The sequence below is a fragment of the Zonotrichia albicollis genome, chromosome 5 (genome assembly GCF_047830755.1).
Source record: "Zonotrichia albicollis isolate bZonAlb1 chromosome 5, bZonAlb1.hap1, whole genome shotgun sequence".
Lineage (NCBI taxonomy): Eukaryota > Metazoa > Chordata > Aves > Passeriformes > Passerellidae > Zonotrichia > Zonotrichia albicollis.
This window is the reverse complement of record NC_133823.1, coordinates 38353453-38376275: the sequence shown is the minus strand read 5'-3', so window position 1 is coordinate 38376275 and position 22823 is coordinate 38353453. Positions and strand designations below refer to the sequence as shown.

The following is a 22823-nucleotide window of genomic DNA, read 5'->3' as shown; positions in this document are numbered from 1 at the left end:
AGTGCTGATGGTGACTCAGCTAATGGTAAATCTGTCTTCTGAGAAGATGCCTCTGAGAAGAAATGCTGAGCTGCCAAGTGTTGTGTATTAAATTGTGTCAGTAGTAAATTGATACTGCCAATAATGACTTCAACGCATACTTTTAGTTTTGTACTTGTGCAGTATTAGTATTCAGCATGTGGATATTTATTGATTTAGCTTGTAACCACCAGATGAAAGCATTATGGATGGCAAGGTAATGTAGAATCTGACACTAGTGGTCTGCTAGATAGAGGTCTTGTATTTATTTACAAACTATACTGCTTGTTCCACTTGGCATTAGAGCTCTAAAGCTGGCTATAACTCACACATTATCTGAAATTTAAGCTATTGGAGTCCTTGAATATCTTTGTTCCTGAATGTCAAATCTAAACTGAGCTTTTTATCTTTGCTGGACTAGTTTTGTGGTAAAATGATGGTCTTAAAATTAGACATGAGGAATGAAGTGGCAATAATGATTAATTTCACAGGTTGGTATTTAGAGTTTGTGGGTTTCGTTGTAGCTTCTTTTAACTGTTCTAACACTAAGAATAGCTGAGATCAAATGGGAAGGATGTTTTTGAGCTAACACTATAAGAAGGAATTTTTGCTGTATTTTTACATTTAGCAGCTTTTTTTGTTATTGTTTTAAGTGTTCTATAGCTAATGATTTTTATGCAGGTCTTCTTTTATGCTTTTCATGTTTGTTTATAACAATGAGCATTGCTTTACTCATTTAACAGTTTAATAAATAGCTTGTGTCTGGCATCCTGTTTCATGTGTCCATGAAACTTCCAAACAGCTACTGTTTTTGAATAAATCAGAAATGAAGGTGTTCTAAAATGTTATCAAATTATTGTGCTTAAGTAGATGTGACTGGAAATGTAGCAGATATTGAAACATTTTGCAATCTTACCAGACCAGCCTGTTTTAGGTTTTGAGCTGTGAAAGTAACTGTAAGTCTCATAACTTTTCCTTGAACAAAAGTAACAAAATTTTTCAGTGGCAGTACCTAACAGTATGGTGATGTTTGAGAACTTTTTCTGAGGAAGCAAAACCAAGAATTGCTGAGATATACAGAGGGAAGTTATAGAGAGGGATATGATGGAACCTTTCTCCTCTACCAGAAGAGGCTGCAAAAAATTAAACAGTGATAATTTTTCACTGACTCAGTTTATCTATGTTTTCTTAAACTTCAAAGTAATTAGCTTTTATGTACCTGTGAAGATGTTCAGGGTCTTTTCTTAGAGTCATTACTTTGTATTTACACTTTCTGTTTTCCAGTATTTTTACATTATGGGAGGGTAAGTTGATTGGTTTGCAACATGACAGAGGAGGACAGGAAGATATTTATCGTGTCAGTGATATGGTCCAAAAAAATTGGAATTCCAGCAGCTTCAGGTCATTAGGCTTCCAGAATAGTTCTGTTGCTGAAACTGGAAACTTGAGATGCAGACTAGAAACAAACTATTGCCTTCAGTCTTGGTATACTGATTTGTCCTGTCCTTGGATGTGTTTACCAGTCAGATATGATGGACTTTAATGCACATAGAATTACTCCCATCTCAGATGAAATGCTGTGTAGAGAAGGCAAAATATCTTCAGAGATAACCAAACTCAGAAGGTGTTCTTCATATTGAAAAAAAATCCATAGTGGTTCATTGTCAAAGCTAAAAGTTATAATCTTCAAGGTCCCTGATCTCCTTTTAACAGTAGCTTGGTTTGGTTTTTTTCATCAACAGTAGTTGTTCCTGGCTTCTTCTGTTTCTTTAAATAAGAAATTGGACAATGAACAAAGTTTTTTTTGCTATGGATTTCCTGATTTTTTTAGCTTGGGTTGGGAGGCTGCTTGTCCTGTAGTACATTTTCATTTCGATAGTAGGCAAGCCCATTACTGCTGAAAATAGCTCAAATGTTCTTTGAAAAAAAAAGCCAGCAGCTTAGACTCTTTCTCTTTCTCTTTTGCAGACTCTTGCATGTGAGTTAAATTAATTTCTTGAGAGAAACCTTCATAAAGGGCTAAATACACAAGGTCTACATACACAGAAATTTCTTTCTGCTGCATTTGAGACACAGCTAAACCCGTCTGTCTGGTAAGTCATACTTTTCTTAAGGATTTGTCTTTCTTCCCACCCTTATGACTTGCATTTCTGAGTTTCTGATTAGCGTTCAGAGAAAACCAGCTTTGGCTTCCTGGTAGTACTGGTGCATTCTGTATATGAAGTACAAAGATCAAGCTCCAAAGGCATTTCTGTGCTGCTTTTACAAACTTCAGAATAGTAGCTATTAGTATCTATTCTGTATGGTACTTTGGTATACATGGGGTTTAATCATTTATCTAGTGCTTTGTTCTAATTTTGCTGTAATGAAGGCATTAAATGTTTTAAAGCAAATGTGGTGATTGTTCTGCCCTGGATTTACCTGTTTGAATGTTCTGCATTTAATAAAGTAATGTAAGAATGTGTATTGCAAAGTATATTCAGTGTCAAGGCAGAGTTTAAAAATAAACTTTCCCAACATTCATTCATGTCTCATTGATTTTTGGTTTCACCTCTTCTAGATAAAGTAGGTTGATGTTATTAAGTACAATGCTTTATTTTCCTTGGTGATGTGCCTATTATATGGGACAGTCAGCATACTTATCAGTAGTCTTTAATTGATCATATAATTCTGTAACAGTTCTATTAAAGGTATGTCTTATAGTTTCCTTGAGTTTTGATTGTACAGCTTGAAAGATTTTTTTTCCCTTTGATTATGAAGTATTAACTGAGTTTGACCCAAAAAAAAGTAAGCTTGTCCTCTACCTTCCATTTTTATTCTTTACTGCAATAAAATGAAGAAAGTCTTGGAAGAGCAGAAAATGTTTTGCTCTGTGCTGAGGTTTTTCTAAGCAGTTGGCTGGCATTAGATGGCACCCTATATATACCCAGTCCATCTGATCACTTATGCTGCAATGCTTTGGCTTACCACAATTACTGTGTACTTAGATACTGCATGCCCTGGCTCTGCACAGCTCATTTTGCAGGCTTTGCTACAGCCCTGACATCAGTTTATTTCAAAAAATATGTTGAAAACCCAATGTCATATTTAAAATAAGTGTTATATTTAATGTCAAGCAATAGTTATCTTTTCATAGAAAAAACCCCAAACAAAACAGATCAACATTCTTGCATAGAAACTGTTTGGAGGCTTTCTAATTAATTTAAGTTTTAGTCAGAAGCTTTCCATCTTATTTTTGGATAAAAAGAGAAAAGCTGGAATGGATGTCTAGATTTCATAAAAAAATCTTACTTGTGTTACATTGATGGCTTTTATATTAAAGGAGTTTTTCACCTGAAAATTGCTTCTCAAAAAGCTGAAGCTTCTGAAGGAACTTAAGACACCTCAGAGGCCATGCTGCAGTTACTCTTTAAGCAATTTAGAAATATATGATCCCTTAATATGTCCAAAGACATAGCTGGAGGAGAAATTACACATAAATGGCTGGATAATAGACAAAAATATATACTAATTATTTTCAATTAAAAACACTGCTGGAACTGTTCAAAGTAAGGACCAGTGATGGTCTATTAATGGTAACTTCTTAATTCTGTAAGTTTGAATTTACTGTATATTTTGTATGCAATTTTTGAGTGAATAGCAGGGCTGACTTAGAGGAACTGGTATCTGGCACGCTGACACAACCCAAACTTTAGCTGAGTGAACTTGGCACAAAATTGAACATAAGAGAGAAAATCTCAGGAGAGCAGTGGAATTCCTTTCCTTGAATAAGTATACCTTAGCATTCATGGGGAACAAATGGTAACATTTGTGCACGTTTCTGCATTTGACAATGTGTCTTTGTTCACTTCCCAAAACGGATGTCAAAATATACTGAAAGAAAAAAGCCAACAACTTTCTTATTTGACTTTTTCATTTTACTTAATTTTATGGTCTCAAGGAACGCATTAAATCTGGGGTGGCTTAACACCATTGTTTATAACTGAGAAAAAAGGCTCAGTTAGTGCAGTTTGGTTACACAACTGTGTTCTCTCCTTAGTGTCTTTGTGAGCTCAAATAGAAGGGTGGGAGGCAGGTGTATCTATCAGCATTTTATGATGGAATTATTTTATCAAAGTGTCTCAAAAAATATTTTCTTTTTGTCCACATAAGTGTTATCCAAACAAAATACCATATTACTGAACTGTTACCTTGAGAAACAGAGGATCATGGTAACTTAGATTTCTTGTTAAAAGCTTTGTGCTGAGAAAGACCTTAGCTTAATGTGCTGTTTAGTCATGATGTTACTTCCATGGTGTGGTCTTCTGTTCATTTACTGATGGCAGTGGAGTTTTATGAGAACTGTTCTGTATGGGATTCTCATTTATGATCTAAGCGTATCAGCAGAGCATGGTAATGGGGTGAAACTGCGTGGATTTAATATGTGACAATGCTGGAGAAGAAAAAGGTGTTTTGAACACTTGAAGTTGAGAACTGGTGATATAGTAAATGAATCTGAGTAAAAGGTCATGGTGCAGCCATCTCTTCCTCACATTAACTGCAGACTGGGGATGTACCAAAATGGAGATGCTGAGAACATTCATATGGGTCACCTCTGAGTTGTGTCTGCACTGGACTACCTGGCCATGTGGTATTTTCAGATAGCAATAATAGCTCTGGAAAAAGTTTGTGATGTGATTCTGTATGTAAGCAGCTGCTATAGAGGGCTGCAATTTTTATGGCATCCTGGTTATCTCGTGTCTGCAGCAGTGCAAAATTGCAATGCCTCTTTGTTGGCTTTGGAGCTTTGGCTGTGCTTAACCTTTCAATTGATCCAAATGAAAAAGGAGCTGGCAGGATTCCCAGTTTCTCACTGTAGCCTCTGCTTATCATCATTAATCTGTGGTTTGGGGGAAGAGAGTAAAATTAATCACTTTATGTGGGATCTCAGCACCTCAGGACTGAGGTGCCGAGTCACCGAGACCACCCTCGGGGGGCTCGGGAGTCCTGGAATGTTGCCAGAAGTGTCTGGTGGCTGGACTTTGACCCTACACAGGAGACGACACCTGTATGAGGATAGGAGAATTCCACCGGGGTGAATGGTGAAGGGATTAGTTAATTAGAGGGTGAGACACAGGGTTTAGGATTTCTGTACAGGGGGGTTTAGAGAAGTAAGATGGAGGAATTGGGGCGTGTCCTATCCTTCTTCTTCTTCTTCTTCTCCTCCATCTTCTGTGGTGATGGTGGCACTTTGGGATTGGTCATTACTGAAAGTGCACCGGGCAATAAGAATAAATGGTATTGGGGAAAAATGATAAATATTGTACACGTAACTATGGGTATAAAGATAGGTGACTGTCCGGAGGGCAGGACAGTGTGCTCATGGCTGGCTGCTGAGCAGACCTCTGTCGGGCCGAAAGAAAATCTTTTAGATAAACAATTAATAAACATAGAGACCGAAAGAAGAACTGAAGCCTCTTCTCGTCCTTTGATACGCGGGCTGCCCCAAGGCCACTCCAGGCCCTTCCAGGCCCTCCAAACAGCCGAAAACCAGACAATTTTATTAATATTCAAGTACAGCAGTCAGCATCTTCTGTAAGAATTAGTAATTTTAACTATAATTTCTAAGGTTTTGGTTGCTTAACTTTTTTAAGAAAACCACTGTCTTTTAGATAAATATTTTCCATGTTCTACAACTTCAGAAGTATTAATTTTCCATCTTAAAAAAAAGTAATAGTTGCAAGTGAAAAGCAGGTACTTTTGCATATGAAGCAATAAATAATTTTCACTTCTGCTCCAAGCCTTGAGTTTCATTTGATTCTAGTTTTTATATACGTTAGGAAAGTACTCTTTTAGGAATAAAGTTGCATATACATGGCAGACAATTCACCTTTCTAGCTGCAGAACCACAGAATGGGTAAGATTGGAAGGAAGCACAGCGAGGTCATCTGGTCCAAAATCCCTCCACTTATATGCTTGTACTTTATTGAGAAAAGCATGCTTTTAAGCACTTTCTCTTCCTAAGTAATCTAATAAGTATGCTTTAATCTGTTTTCAAGGTGGCTCACATAAGGCATTATCTGTTTATACTTGTAAGACTGCATTTGTCTCCATAATATTAGTGTCTCAAGAATTGGTATGTTTCCTTAGTGACTTATGTGCCTAAATGTTTAATGCTGTTAGAATGTTTGATGCTATGTCATCTTTAGTGCTGGACATGACCTGGGCACCTCAGTTCCTTCCACACTTGAGACTGCTAATGACTTGTTTCCCAGAAAGGTTCCCTGTAACACTCATTTAGTACAGATGCAATTAGAAAGGAACTGTCCTGGTGCAAAGGAGACTTTTAGCATGTGTAGCTTTACTAGTCTGTGCAAAAAGAACAGGTGAAAAAGGCAGTAGCAGCTCCAGCCTTTTGAAGCTAAAAATTCCCAGCACGAAGTTCCCACGTGAGGAGCCTCTTGACTTTGAAACTGCTCCTTTGGGCACCTGCATAGGATTCACTCACTTGTGTGTTTATCTTGATGGATCTAGTGAGCTAAGGCATGAGGTGCAGCTGAGTGCAGCAGGGCTGGATGTGTGACCCTGAATCTCTGTGACCTCCTGGAAAGCAGTGGATTTCTTCTCTGAAGTCAAAAGAGGGAGAAATAAGATCAACAGACATAAACAGTTTATGTATCTAACAATGTCCTAGTGTCTTATTTAATTCCTGGGAGGGAAGGAAGCAGAGGAGGTACAAATGGGAAGGTAAGCTATGTTGTTCATGTAAAGGGACAGTTGATTTGGAGAACGAGTTGTCTGTCTTGATAAGATTTAGTCTTTCACAACAGTCAAGTTCTGACCAGTGGATGGAATTTTTCAAGAGTGTTTATAGCCTTCAATATATAGAATTAGCTAGTTAATCTTTCCACAGTGATGGTTAGTCAAATAAGGGCACTTGGAACTTGCTCTTAGAGGTCTGTTGGATCTCCAAATGTGTAAAATCACCTTTTGGTTCCTACTTCCCATCTGGGTCCTGCACAGAGCTTTCCAGTGCTGAAAAGGGAAGCTGATGGCTGATTTTAGGAATTTTACAGCTCAGACCCAGAGTAATAGTTTAAAAGTGAGAATAAAACTCATGTAAGACTTAATTAAAAGCAAGGATATGAAATATGTGTGCTTTAAACTAGAAATTTAGATGTTATAGCTTAAAGTTTGGGGACATTCTAATGTACTGAAAGATTCTGCTTTTTCCTGTGACAGAAACAGTGTTTTAAAATTATCTTAAACTTCTGTAAGCAGAATTAAGCTAATGTTGAAAGTTTTTGAACAATCTTCCTTAAAGTCTGTCTTGACTTCACCTGCAGGCAGGTTCCTAAAAGCCTACCTGTAATGCAACAACTGGATGTTAAAAGCTGTATCACCACTTCTTAGTGATACCTCAGTAATATGTCCACACAAAACATTTTGGAGTAATGGCTTTGCATTAAAGGAAAGATTCTTTATTAAAATTGAGCAGATGTACAGTTTAATCTACTGTTTGAACTGAAATTCAGTTTTGACTTGAGGGCCAAATTTCTGAAAAGCAGTTATCAAATAACCTTTTTAAAAACAAATCCAAAGACTAACCAAATTAATAAAAAACCCAACAAACTCCAAATCTTTGGAATTAAAAGGCTGAAAAGCTTAACTAGGCAAACAACTGAATCCTAAAAGGCATAAAGATGTATTGCAAATGGGCTGAATTATTTTGAGCTTTAAGTCCTCTGTAGTTTGTATATGGTGGTGCAAAGGTTGCTGTACACTGACCTCTCCACCCCTATCTGGATTTCCCTCTTTATGTAAATAGATAAGCATAAATCCATTGGCTTGGAAATAATTGTACCGTTTCTTGCTTTGCAGCAGCTGACTGCATGGTGATTTTCTAGCAGAACACTTAAGTGACAGGCGGCAGGTCAGCATGGTGTTGATCTGTCTTCCTGGGATCTAGGAAACCTCATCCAAATGACTTAGAGTGCTTAGATTTCTGTAGTGAGGTGTGCCAAGTGTTTGGTTGTAAAACCGAATGATCCATCAAGAAACATTACAATTTTTTGATAGGTATTAAAATACATATATTATTAATAAGGAATGGGTAGAACAGCTGAAATAAACAGAGTGCTGATTTCTAATCAGAATTTGAACAAAACCGTTCAACTTACTTCAGACTGAAAATACCATTATATGACATAGGTAAGGAGCATGCTTTTGTTAAATTTTCAGGTCTTTATATTCTTTGGGAACAGGTAGAATGAAAAGTAATAGTGTGACAAAAATGTTCTAATACTTGCAGTCTGTTCTACTCTTAGCAGTAATATTTAAGTGCTTGACCAGAATGTTAGAGTTGGAGAGCGGTTTCCAGTTGAAATCTGGGCTCCTTTGAGGAAGTTGTTTATAGGCCAGCAAACACAACAGAGCAAGTTTGAAAGACCTTTGAGTCAGCTGGTTGAACTACTTATTACAACATGTTTTTTAATTGGGTTTACTAACTTGTCTGTCAATTATCTGACAAACCAGAGTGGCCTGGACAAAGGTTGTTCATATTCTTAAGGCTTTAAAAGATTTGCGTTATGTGTCTGAGCCTTTGAACTGTCACAAACAGCTCTGCACTTGCTGAATACTTGTCTGTTCACTGCTACAAGCTCTGTCTACCCATCCGTGCTAAAAGTCCATGCCAGGATTGCTAGTGTAACCATGCAAATCACTGTCCTGCTGTGGGCAAGCAAAATAAAGAAAAAAACCTCAAAGTTCAGTGTAAGACCACTGAGTTAAGACAACAGTAGTTGGTTTGGCCTTTCAGATACAGCTGTGCTACTGACGTGAGCTGGGACATGTCAGACCTTGGGCTTTCAGTCGCTCCTCTGACAGCTACTCCATTTTATTGGCAAAGTGTCATTGCCTTTCACACTGGCATCAGTAAATGTCACTGTGACTATCTTCTGTGCAGGGTGTATTCACACGTGGCTTTCAGTCACAGAAATTTGTCTGTGTGAAGTCAGTGAAATGCTTTAGTCCATTTGACGCAAGCAGCTCTCTGCTGGCAAAGCAGTATCTTCTGAGATGAGACCTTGCGTGTTCCAGTCTGGCCTGGCTTCTTCTATGTCTGGAATGAGCAAGACATTCACCCTGCTCTGTCTCTCTGTCACTACGGGGTCAGCCCAAGATACATTTATCAATTTATGCTAGGATGGTTTTGGTTTTGCACTTCATTCCAAACAGTTTTTTGTGAAATAAGTACTTTTTTTTTTTTCCTAGGCAATATATGAGGCATAATTATATTTCAGAATTCAAGTGCATATTTGCAAGAAGGGTGTTTGACTAATTGTGACTGGGAAAAACTTCACACTAGATTAGCACTCAATTAGAAGATGCTCAGTTAATGATAGAGTATAAAGAATTAAGTTGATGTGTCATACTTCAAAATCTGTGGTACAAAAGACCTCCTTTTGAACCAGATGTCTTTGGCTTTTTTCAATAGGCTTATTTGGGACCATAATGACCTGAATGACAATTATCTGATTTCTGAATTATATCATCGACTTAGCTATGGATATGAATTGATGGAAAGAGAAAAGAACAAGCTAGAACCACAACAAAAACCGTTTCCCTCTGTAGCAGACTTACCTTAACACTTAATTCAGTGTTAAGACTTAATCTGTTAAAGTGTTACCTTAAAACTTGATTCACTGCTTATCAAATTTTGTCTTTTTGGAATAATTCTGCCTTGATGGCTGTGATAAATATAAAACTTAATTTTTTTGTTTTTCTTGCTTTCAAATGGATTTCAGAACTTGATGACCTTTGCTGAAAATAACTTGACTAGCTGGAGCCATAACAAGGCATAACTTTGTGAGTGCATGTGGTAAAGGCTCAGCTGTTTGCATGATATTTATCATTCCACAGCTAAAGAAATAGAGGAAATAGAAAATCAAACATGAGGGTGAAATATAAAACTTTTAAAAATTTTCCTAAATTGTTTTTGTGACTAATTATGAACTTGAGCAATTTTTTCACTATTAAAATATTCTTACTCAACTCTATTGTGTGTTTTCTCATCTATATTGGAGATGCATATTGGAACTTCTATAGTTAGTCTGTGATCATGCTGTGGGGCTGTGATAGGTCAAACCAGATCTATAAAATTTCCAGTCTAGAGTGCCCTGAGTTTAGTGATGACTGTCATATTCTCTTAGCACTATTGCTGAATGTTCAGTGACAATTTCAGTCTTTGGATTGCAAGTACATTGCTTTTTGCAATTCAGCTGCAAGTGAGGATGTGGTTATTGTTCGTGCCTGCCTACTAAGATTCCAGTAAAATGTTTTCTTGGAACCAAGTAAAATATACTGCTTTAATTAAGAATTTTACCAGAAATGTTACTGCTAGCTTTTTAAAAATGTGGTAGACCAAGGTCATGCTAAAGTCGAACATTTTGTTCATTACTTCCTAGGATACAATTTCAATGCTTGAAAGGGTGGAGAAATTCTGAAGGTTCACTAAGACCTTTGGTACAGTCATCTGTTTTTCTCTGCTGATGTTTTCTGCCTGTGAGCTTGAAAGCTTCGGAGTGACTTTCCAGAGCTGTCTTGGAGCACCCTGAATGCCACAAGCTGCTCTGCCGAGGTGAGGGAAGGGCAGCTCCCTCAGTGGCTGCGGTGTGGCAGCTGCTGCTGTGCTCAGGATGCAGGTGTATCCTCACACATCACCTTGTGGCAATACCAATAGCCATTCCTATAAATCCATCAGTAGGTGTAAAGGGTAAAGTGTGTGAGGAAAGCCTAATTGAAGGAAAGGAAGGAAGCAGGAAGTTGTCTCATTTTTTTTTAATGTTGCAAATAGTTCAGTGATTGTCAAATGGGCATTTAACTCTAAATGGACCCAAACCAGGCAGCTTCAGTCTTGACTGAATTTACTTTTCTGAAAGTAAGGGGATTTCAGCCTTGTGGTAGACAAGATATTATATCTGAAGGAATTTTTCATATGCTTCAGGGAAGCTTGGGTGAATAGAGATGCTGTTGCAAAGTAGATTTTGTCAGTGTAAATTCTTGCAGGTGCAACATCCCCCTTTTCTGCCTGGCCCTCTATTACAATTTTTTTTTTTTCAACAGTATTCCCTTTCACATTGACAGATGCTTAATACTGGGAATTAAAATAGTCCTTGTGAGGAATTAGTTCTGTTTAGACCAGGCAGTGTACATGAACTCATTCTGTACTGCTAACTCTGCAAGTAAATTTCAAATTACCTTTTAAATTGGATCTTATATGGTAACTTATTATATTTTCTGTTACTGTATTTTAGAGATTGGGAGTAGCTTTAATGCAGCAATGACACATTTAAAATAAATACTAACTTTGAAAAAGATAATTTTAACAGTTGTTACTCTTTTGGGCTTTGCCCTTGTGATACAAAGCATAGTGTTTGTTACAAATGGACAGACCATTCTTTCGAAATGACATTTTCTTCTGAGAATGGGTAATATATTTTGTCCCTGTTTCTAATGTCATCATTTATTTAAATACCATCGTTCACCTTTGTGGCCATTTCTTAATCTTCTTTTGCTTACAAAATAGTATAGTAGTAGGAATATTATTGATGTTAGTGTCTAGAGCAACGCAAAGGTTATATAGCTAAGAGCAAAATCTTTTTTTAATGTTTGTTTGAAGCTACAAGTTGCAAAACATTATAGTATTTAAAAAATACAGAATGTTCTGGCAGGAAATGGTATAAGTAGAAATACTAAGACAAATGTCTTTCAGAATTATTCAGTGCTAGATCACTGTGTAATGCAGCTAATGTGGTTAATCAGTTGTCATTCCTTGGCTTCCTTAGTGTGCTAACTCTTCTGGCCTAGACAGAGGTACTAGTTTTGCAGCTGATACCAGGTCTCAGATAAGCTTGTCTGACTAGTTGCTTGTTTTCAGTGGATATTAGGCAGTGAACTGTTAGTCTGAACCACCTTGCACATGAAGTCCATATGAACTGCAGGCCGACTGTGCTCACATTTCCAAAATAATGTTTAAATCAATATGACTTATCTAACTGAAACTGTATATGTAAAAACAGGCATTAGTTTTTGATCCTAGTTGCAGGATTAGTTCTTATTTATCTCAGTTCAAGTGATCAGCGGACCTAACACAGGGAAAGCAGAAATGACAGGGAAAGGAGATGCACCTTTCATGGTGAAGGCAGGATCCCAGATTGAGCTGAACCAATTTTAGAACTGTGTAACTTGTCTTTGGTAGCCTTTGTAGGAAATGGAGAAATGACTGGTTTGTACACAGCCTTCAAATGTAATATACCCTAGTAGTAGCACACCAGTAGTCTTACCTTTGAATATAACATTGAGTAGACATGAGTGTGTATTTTAAGATTCCTCTGAGATGTACAGTTTTACAGAATCTGCTTTCTGGGTAATTAAAAATTAGATTCCAATGGTATTTTTAATCAAGTTATACCATTAACTTATAGAGCAGAAGATAAGGGTGGTGTTAACAAATGATAACTCAGGCTTCCTGGGCCATTCCCTGTGACTGCTTTAATGTGTGACAGATCAGTGTTGTCAAAGGGCCAGGCAGGTTCAGATATTTGCCTGTCATTGCCTTCTGAAGAAAGCTTTGTTGGTCTCCTTCAATAGACAGGGATGAAATACAGAGAAATAAGCTATCATCACTAAAAGTTAGCCTGATTTACTTTACCTTCATACTACTGCATGGCCCACACACACCATTTTTTTTCTCTGTCTCAGTACAAGCAGCACCCAAGAGGTACAGGATTACAGAAAGCCAATAAAAGCACACTGAAGTAGAGAAATCTCTTAAATAAATCATGTCTTCCCATACTCTTGAGGTGCTCTGTTTTTAATTCTGTAATTGTAAATTAAGAATGATTAAAGTGATTTTATTTAATATGAAGTGCATTTTTTGAGCTGCTCAGGTGAACTCGGAGTGAACTAATATGATGGAAGAAAACCTGGTCTAGACAGGCATCTTACATCAGTGCACTTGGAAAATTAGTAGGCATGTGGTCAGCAATGAGGTGTTCATCACAGCAGGTAGGAGATGATTGTCAGCTTTCCCAGTCCCCTGAGCAGAGATAAGTATCCATTTCTGCTTCTGCCTAGCCAATCATATACTCCCCTATATACTAGGTTATTTAGAAGGCTTCTGTTTAATCATAAATGTGACTGTTCTTGTGCTCCTCCTTAAAAACAAGATTTTAGCTGGATTTTGGATAAAATCCTGAAATACTTATGCAAAAACAGTCTTTAGCTGTATAGTTTCTTGAGGAATAGCTCACTAACGTGACATAGTTAGCCATTACTTTCTTTAAAAAAAATTCATCCCTATGCCTTCTACCCTAAAAAGCAGAATCAGTTAAATATGAGCTTAAAACCACAGACACAGTAGTGCATTTCAAATCTCAAACTAAATTTTACTATACAGCAAAAACTGAAGAACAAACAGATGCAAATTACTGTTTTGATAATTTTGCACTGGAATTTTAAAAATCAAGAGTGTTCCCAGAATATAAAATATTCATAGCTTATGGAATTTTCATAACTCCTTATATTGGATGCATCTCAAGTTTTACTGTACTTTGCCTTGTTCATTAAACATTAAAGTATCTTCATATATTGACTTCACACATCATCTTTAATGTCAGATACTGATAGTCAGAACTTCTAAAACTTGTACTTTGCATATGGAATTTGCTTATTGATATCTATCATAGTTGCTGCAGCCTTAAAACCTGGAGAGTATAGAAACTTTGGATGCAATAAGTAGGAAATCTGTCAGGTCTTGCAAGCAGGTGAAAGACTTAAGATGATGGCACTGTTGATAATATTTAATCATAATGCAGTACTAAAGATTGGTCATTAGGAAAAAATTTGTTAGAGAAAGAGTGGGCAGGCATTGGAACAGGCTACCCAGGGAAGTGTTAGAATCACCCTCCCTGGAAGTACTCAGAAAATGTGCCAGTGTGTCCCTTGCAGTCATGGTTTAGTGATGAGCACAGTGGTGCAAGGTTAATGGTTGGGCTCAACAATCTCAGAGGTCTTTTCCAAACATAGTGGTTCTGTGGTCATAAGGATTCTAAGAAAAGGGAATTTCTCCACTGTTGTTCTAGTTTGTTCCTTGAATTCTCCATAGAGCAGTGTCCATGATGATTTGTATCCCATCAGGATCTCAGCTGTGTCTGGCAAGAGGGAATAGACACGGATTTCACTGTGCAATCTGCACATTACTAGTTGTTTTGGAGGGGTTTTTGTGTAGTGAAAACTAGCTTTAATTTTCACTTTTGGGAAAAAAAAAAGAAAAATTGGAACTCTGTAGCATAGACACCTTGTGAATATACTAGGGGCAAGACCTCTTTTTTATGTGTTTTTGCCTATAAACACTTAGATTATTGTCCAAGAGATGGTCTCAGCCATTGTCTTAAACGAAGTCTCACAAAATTAATCTTTTGATAGTTCCTGTATTTTAAAGGCTAAAAATTAATTACATGCCTCCCTTCTTCATATTGGTTTTGTAAGTACAAATAATTAGTCATTACTTTTTTAATTTCAATACCTCATTTCATGTGTCAACAGCAGCACTACTGATGTTGTAATAGCTTCTACCTTATGAATTTCTTTTCATTAGAGAGTTCATTTTCAGATTGTTTCCATTTATTAGCAAAATATCTTCCTGTATGAATTTAGGTGGTTATGTTGCTGTTCTGAGCTCTTGTTCTTAACAGAATTCACAGTTCTGAAAGCTCCATCTTATATGTGTACTCCTGTTGCAGTCAAGCTGCGTAGGCACAAAACAACCTTATTGCCTGTGCACAAGGAGGCAAATGCGTCTGGATTCTCCTATGCTATGCAAGCTAGCCTAAACATTTATCCATGTCCAGCATTTCTGTCAGAGGATTATCAGCAAAAGCAACAATGCACTTGTTTAGGTTGTTACAAAAAACCAGTCTGTCTAGGAAAATGAAATAGTGAGGTAGATGGTGCCATAAAATATTTTTTTACTCTCACTTAGAAAGATACTGGTGTTCCTGGAGAGATCTAGGTGAAGACTTCAAATTCTGCTGGAAACCTGGCAGTACTCAAGTGATGTAGAAACTTGAAACCTGTTGTGTTAACTCTTCAAAGAAATGTAAACTCTTCACAAATCGGGTTATAATGATAATATGCTTTCAGGCTTGGGGTAGATGTACAGTAGAGCTTCAAAAGCACTAAACCTGTAACTCAAACCATTACAATGAGCAAAGATGCTCCTTAGAAAGGGATTGAGTCCTGTGAAGTAACTTTTTAAAAATAATACACCTGAAATTGAATATTTCCACAAGACTTGGGTTGGACCCACTGAACTTTAGGCCCTTCACTAGTGTGCCATAATTGGGATTCCATATGGAGTCAACAGCAGCTCTGTCAGAAGGAAATTTGATCTGGAATATGTTTAATCACTCTTTGAAAGTACTTATATGCTTTGCTCATGTAAATAGGACTTGCAAAAGAAATTATTCAGCTTTAAGTGAATGCAGTGATGCTAGCCTTTAGTCTCTCTTGCCATCTCTTATCACTTTATGCACAAGTGTTTGTGTGTCAAGAAGTCTCACTTCTGTATCTCCTAAAAATTTCAACTTTGCTTAAATTTGAAATGTCTACCCAAAGCTTGAAAAGACACTCTAGTGAAAAGACCTGCTAGAAAGTAGGTTAGCTCCAGGTACAGAGGATACAGTATTTCATTTTAATTCCTAATAATTTAAGTTTTTAACTGCCTTGGCCTAAATAGCTGATCCTGTCAATACTGCTGAAATGTAGTGTTTCTGCAACTGCTAAATTGCATGCATTAAAATAAATTAGGATTCCTGCAGGTGTCTGATGAAACAATTTAGAATGTTTAGTTTAAACTAGTTCTAAGCACCCACTCCTGCCAGTATTACTTTACATAAGTGATTTCAATTCTAATTTTCATTTATAGGCTCAGCTTGAGGGAGGAATGTTTGCCTCTGCTATTCTTCCTTGCATGGCTGGAGGAAAACCTGTGAAATACATGTTCTTGGAAGAGACTGAGTCCCCAAAAATAAAAGTTTTCTTGGGCAGCACCAGAATTCACAGAAGCACATGCTCTGTTACCCTTGGCATGACACAGCTATGGAGCACGTCTCAGGGGAGACTTTTTGTCTAGGCAAGCATGAAAATCCCTTCTGTGCTGAGGCCACCAGTTAGTGCCAAATAAGGTGGCAGTTCTGTTTTTCTGATAACTGGTAAATAAGCTATGCACAGTCAAATCCATTCCACACTCTGAAAAATTGTGAGTACTCCTAAGTGAGGGAGGTAACAGTAGCTCTTTGAAATGAGAAGTTCTTAACCCAAGTGTGAGGTGTAAAATGACAGCAAAGGAATTACTGTGAAATTAGCTTTGTACATGACAGAACACTTTATTTGGAATCTATTTGACTTCAGGGTGTCAGTACCATCTATGGGAGATGCTCAAAATATAAGGTTTCTTTTGACAGAAGAAAGACCTTGGAATTCCACTGCTGTCTCGAACAAGCAGTGCTGGTGACCCTAAATCCTGTGTATGGCTTGGCTGAATGAGCTTTGTCTTCCTAATGGTAACCTTCCTACATCTAAGGGATAACAGGTGAATTTTGACAAAGTTGGAACAAGGTTTTTAATCTAAAAAACAAACAAGCAAACAAGCAAAATTGCTGAATATGCTAGTTTTAAAGAAAATTCAAAAATTCTTTTTATGCAGTGGTAGAAATCTTTCAGAAGATGACCTCCCTAATACCCAGATAGAACAGAACACTGAAATTTCAAATGAACACAAAAATAAACATGCAGACTAACTTTTCTTCTTTATTTAAAGGAAACAAACTGGAAAAACACCTTAAAATACCAAGCTATCTCTTCAGTTGTAAATGTGTAATCAAGTATAGAATATGTTGACGATTTATTTTATGTATGAATAGATTTCCAGTGACTTTGGAGTCCTGAGTGGCTTTTCATTATCAGCAGTTTTTGGTGACAGGAATGTATCTAATTTAGTTATCTGAGAAGCAATACAGTTTGTTTGAATAACCAACTTTGCACTTTTAGATTCTCTTGGTAGAGAAGACACAGTTTTTCCATGTTAACTCATCTTTGAACAGAATTCACACCAGGTTATCAGAATTTTGCTTTTAAATAAAATATTGTGCTAAAAAAAGAGTTGATCTGCAGCACCATCTCAGAAGCAGAGAAAATCATTAAGTTTAATTAGGATCAAATATTTGTTAAGCGCTGGTAGATAAATTGAGTCTATTCAGTAACAGAGAAATTGTATTTGGGTAATTTGCTGTAGTAGTAACACATGAGGCATGCATGATTGAATAAATCTGCACAGAGATCTTTTTTATAGTGAGTTGTTTTTCTGTAGAGTAGCAGTTTTATTTACATATATATGATTTTTCCATCATTCTTAGATACCTGAATGAAAATTTATTTTGAAGCCTCACTTGTTAAATTGATAGGTTAAGGTTCCTAAAGGTATTATATCTCCTCATACACTCTTAGGTGTCATTTTTCACTTGCAGCAAATGCAAGTATGTAGAATTTGGTAAGTGACATGATGAGAAACCCATGAAGAGTTTTTGCAATGCATTTTTAGTGTCTGAGTATACTATTCTGTGATAATCAAACAAGAAAACTGAATATGAATTATAGCCTAGGCCTTTTGCATTGCAGCCTTTTGGCTAAACTCTGGGCCTGTCCATGAGATGTATTTCTTCTTTATTTACTGGAAATCAGTCACTATTGAGAATAAAAAACTTAATTCTGTAGCTTCAAGGTGCAACCTTGAATGTTTGCTAAGGACCTTCTTTATGATTTGTGTTCAGAGTTGTCTCATTTTGAAGCTACAGTGCTGAATTTTGTCTTTAGTAGAGACAAACAGGTAAAACTAAGTGTAAATGCACAAGATGGTATGGGTAAGTGAAAGGAGGAAATTAACTAGCAGTGATCTGGACTTATTTATCAACTGTATGACCTCTAGGTGGATGCAAAAGCTTTACCTATGTTACAGAATTTCAGAAGGAAGAATGACAATCAATTTTTTTTTTAGTCTCAATCCAAGAACAGTTTATCAAGATTCATAACAGTAAGCATTGCTAGGGTAATCTGACTTGTTTTTAGAAAAAAATTTGAAATTAGCGCTGGCCTTTTCCCAAAACCAAGAAGCACTGCTCAAAGGCAGTTCATTTCTGCACTTAGTCTCTAAACCCCAAAGAAATTATCCTTGCAAACTAATGAAGATAAAATTTAGCACTGTAGCCTGTGGCACCTCCTTCAAAGCTTTAAATGTAAATGTAAGGGTTGGAATTAGGTCAACCATTTTCTGGATATATTTTTCTAATGGTGCTTCGTGTACTACTGAAACTGTAGAAAGCAGTAGTTTCTGGCTTTCTAAAATTGTTAAGGAGCAGTGGAAGGAAAAGATTGTTTGAGGTGGCCTCATTGCTTTGAGTGCAGCATGTTGATGGCATTTCAGTTCCAATCTCTTGGTTGTCATTAAAAAATGTGATGGAGTAGTTTTATCCCTGCTAATGAAGTAGGAGTTTGAAAATGGGGGGATCCACACACAAAAGACGCCAAAGTGCTGGGCTGAGATCTCTGAGTAACATCTTTGTTTGTCAGCAGCCCAGACTGGTCAGTGGTGGCCCCAGCAGCAGCCAGCCTTCTTCAGCAAGTGAGAGACTGCAGCTTCTCAGGTTTAGTAAGGGCACTGTAATTGCTGTCTTTGAATGGATCAGTGCACACAAGCTCTGAGATCATTCAGACTGGGGAAATGTTTTATGCAGTCTGTCACAGCAGCCAAGCTCTTTGCACTCAGATCCCTCAAATGCACGGGGCCTGGCAACTGATTCAGCACAGGGACAGGCATACTGCGTGCTGAAGGTGATTGTAAACAAGCCACAACAGAAGGGCTTGGCAGGGTCAACCACTGAGGATTCTTTTTTAATTGGGTGTTCCAAAATGGTCAAGAAACCCCAACCCAAGTTTTTGCGTAGTGCCTTTTGTCCCGTTGTGCCCGATTCCTGAGTGTTTTCCAGTTAATTGTATTAACTTTCTCCTACTGAGATGAGCACAGTTGGTGAGAGAACACCAAGGTTGTGGGTTCAATGCCCATATGGGCCATTCATTTAGGAGCTGGAGTCAGTGATTCTTCTGGGTCTCTTCTAACTCAGAATATTCTGTAAACTTCTCTTGGTGTAATGAAGATGTCCTCAGAACTAAACCTGGTCAAATAAGGTAATTGCTAAAAAAAATGGGCAATTGTTTGGTGGCTGTTGAAGAAAAGGTATTTCCATAAAGTGTTCTGTCACAGGATGGAAATGTTTTTATTAAGTTTTATACAAATTTTTATATCTTTTTATTAAGTTTTATACAAATATTATTCTACTTGGAAAACTCTACCTGAGATAACAGCAGATGTATGCTTTGTAACTTAGCAGTGATGCCACTCAAAACAGGGTTTGTGAGTTTCTCTAGGAAACAAAATAAGAAGATTCAGGAGCTGCATGAGTTCTGGTAATAAGGGCAGATATTTGTGTTTGGGGATAGCATTTGGGTAATACAAACCTGCAGTTACTTTGAAGCTTGCCACCTCCTCCAAGCCTAGGCAAATATTTCACAGCTCCTGGTGTCAAACTCAGGATTTGCTTTTACAGCCGAAAAGCATATATGTGTGCAGAAACAGGAATTTATTGTTAGTCTGTCAATTTTATGAATTCAGTCAAAACAAACCACTACTGTTACTGGTTAACTGGCCTGTTTCTTTTACTGGTAATGGCAAGAATTCCATTTACTGGGCTATTCTGGACTTGGCAACAGAAGCATAGAAGTTTGAAGTTTCCTGTGGCCTGTCTACCATCTTTGATTTTGGGATGAAAGTGATGCCTCAAATCTTAGTGTTTTTTGTGTGCATCTGGAATCTCCTCCTATTGGGGTTGTTGGCTGCCCAGTGCTGTCTACAGCCAGATTTACCTTCTGTTTCACGTTTACCAGAGTGAGTTTAATAAGAGTGTTTTCTGTGTCAATTATGTTGGTTAGCAGTTTTCTCATTTCTTCTAGTGAACACTTGGTTATGAGGCCTCCAATTCTCTAGTCAATGGTTTTGGGAACAGTTTATTTCTAATTCAGCTTTCAGTTGAAATTTGCTATCTTTGTAGCAGAGTTGCAATTGCTGTGATCAGAGAGATGATCTCTGGAACAGTAATTCAGAAGGAAGTTTAGCTACAGACTTATATACTTACTATATGGCATCCTATAATTAGATTTAATTGTATCGATCTTTAAAGAGAATGTGAGTGATCTGCAGTTTTAACCAAGGAGAAAAAACATCACAAAATAGTGTCAGAAGAGTACTTGGGTACTTTTAATAGAATTATATACAGGTGGATAACATTGAGCCTGTTATTATGGTCAAAGTGCCCTTTAGTAGATAATAGTAAAATACTTTGTTACTATTAACTGTCAAAAGAATATAAATTAAATACTGGAATTGCACAGTCAAATAAATACTATATGCCGTGTTTAAAATTAAGAGGAAATAGTGTTTTCCATGTTTGTGAACATACCTTTCTGCCTTCTTTGTGGGAAGTGTATGGAATAAAGTTTCTGACATTGCAGCTCTAGCACCAGAAAAATGTGATTAACTAAGACCTCTGTACAACCAAAAGCAGATATGTCATTTTTTTCTGCAAGAATGTCTTGTCCATTAGAAATATGGACTTAATATCATGACTCCCCAACAGCTGCTGTTTAAAAACTCCACTCTGCAGACAGCAGCTGAGCCACTCACTCTGTAGCCTGGATAGGAATAAGCATGTCTGATGAGCATCTGAGAATGATAGCTGAAAGGCAACACTCATGACAGCTGGGGCAGTTAATGCAGACACTCGTGCCTAGTGTTGTGCAAAGCCCAGCTCTTGAGATCCTGGTGGGTAGATGGGGGAGCATGGCAGGGTGCAGGATGCATTTTCAAATATGGCCCATAATTATCCGCACCATTTCATGTGTGTGATACTAATTGCATGCATAATTCTGGCATGCTGGTCCTCATGTTTACCCAACTATGGAATTTACATGTGACTTTTCTTTGTGCGTATGCAAATTTTTTCACTTATTTTCACATGCAGTCATCTGAAAAGATGAGGACACACTGCTATATTGCACCAGGCTGTACTCATCTGTGGGCTGAGTCAAGGCTGTCCCAAAATGATACCCAGCACTTCTAGTCTGGAAAGAATATGTGTTTTGGTTATGAAAGAAATTATTGGGCAAAATATTTAGTGCGATCAAATCACACTAAATTGTGTTTTCTCAGCCCTTCTCTATTCCAGAAAGAGTATGTCAGATGCTGCATTGATTAAAGCAGATTGCTCATCTAGGTATTAGTAATGCTCTGTACAGTTCAATGTGGCTAATGAAGCACTGCATGCTACCTTCAGGGCTATAACTATGGCTTGGAATAAAAATATGACCTTGACATTCTTTGAGCTGCACAATGAAGTGGTCGATAGGAAATGACTGCAGTTTGTTATCCCATATAGTCACAGAGTAAGTGCACATTATGTTCCCAAACACAAAGAGAAGTAAAAGCTGAAGAGGAAAGTGACTTACCATTCTTAGTACGTCCAAGCTGTACATTTCCATTTCCTATTGTACAGAATATCCTTTGTTGACAAGATATGTTTACACTGAGGTGATTGGACACTCTTTTCAAGTGATTAGTGGAACAGATGCAATAATATGCTAGGTATTCTAGTAAGACATGATTCTGACAAAGATACAGCTCATTGAAATGCCTTTTGTCTTTGTGGGATAATTTCCTGGCCATCTCAAAGAAGGTTGCTTCAAATTTGGGGGAAAAAAGTAACTTTGATGTTAAAAATTGAGGCCTATATATGTAACATATATGCATATGTTCATAACTACAGTAAACAATGGGAGCAACTCTGGGAGTAGTGCATTAACTTTTCATTTCTATTTTTCATGAGAAATTGCTGGCTCATTGTAAAACTTTAAATCTGAAATTCTCTTTCTTCCAAGTTCAGTTCCAAGATACTATTGCAAATTATATGGATAGTTTTAAAATAAAAAATAACTTCTGAAGTATGTCTCTGTTCCTAGAATGACAAGGATTTAATACATTAATTGTAGGGGAAATATGTAATTTTTAATAAAATTTTTGACACCACACTACAGTTTATAGTTGAAATAATGTGAAATTCTTAATTCTTAACAGTCAAAAATTACATAGTTCCAGAAGTTACAAACAACAATTTTTTTTACAAAAAAACCCCTTGCCTCCATATAAATGCCTCCCTTCACTTTGTATCAGTGACTCTGATTCTTATCTCCTTTTCAATTTAGATCAGTAAAAAAAAAATAAAAAAAATCAGTCATTAGTTTTCTCTTTGTGTTTCTTGTTCCCATTTTCAGAATTGAATGTGTACTTTGACCTTAGCTGTGCTGTTGAGATTGTGGAGCTTGTTACAGTGATAGGTAATGTGTGTTGGTTTTGCTGCTGTATTTTATTATTATAATTATTATTTTACTTATTATTTAGTTCTCACTGCCTTCTGGCTATAAGCTTTAGGTTTGTACTTTTTCTTGGCAGATCTTGGCTTTAAGTTTTCTGCCTGGCTGGATGCACATGAGGAGTGCTCAGGGATGACTGTTCAGGCTTCTGTTGCTTTCCCAGAGAGTGCTACTGCAACAGAGCTCTACCAAGGCTTTTACTATACTACTCTTTTTACATTCTGTTATGC

At 37.1% G+C, this 22823-nt stretch overlaps 1 protein-coding gene across 2 annotated transcripts in view; it reads left to right on the top strand.

The window, feature by feature from the left end:
- Positions 1-22823, top strand: part of SORBS2 (sorbin and SH3 domain containing 2) — a 145129-nt gene that overhangs the window by 16904 nt on the left and 105402 nt on the right. The window contains exons 2-3 of one of the 2 annotated variants that reach the window (XM_074541413.1): positions 1987-2111; positions 10464-10636. In XM_074541413.1, coding sequence (XP_074397514.1) covers positions 10614-10636 — 23 coding nt within the window. In that variant the 5' untranslated portion in view covers positions 1987-2111; positions 10464-10613. The remainder of the gene's footprint in view (positions 1-1986; positions 2112-10463; positions 10637-22823) is intronic. The other variant, XM_074541397.1, reaches the window with a different exon arrangement.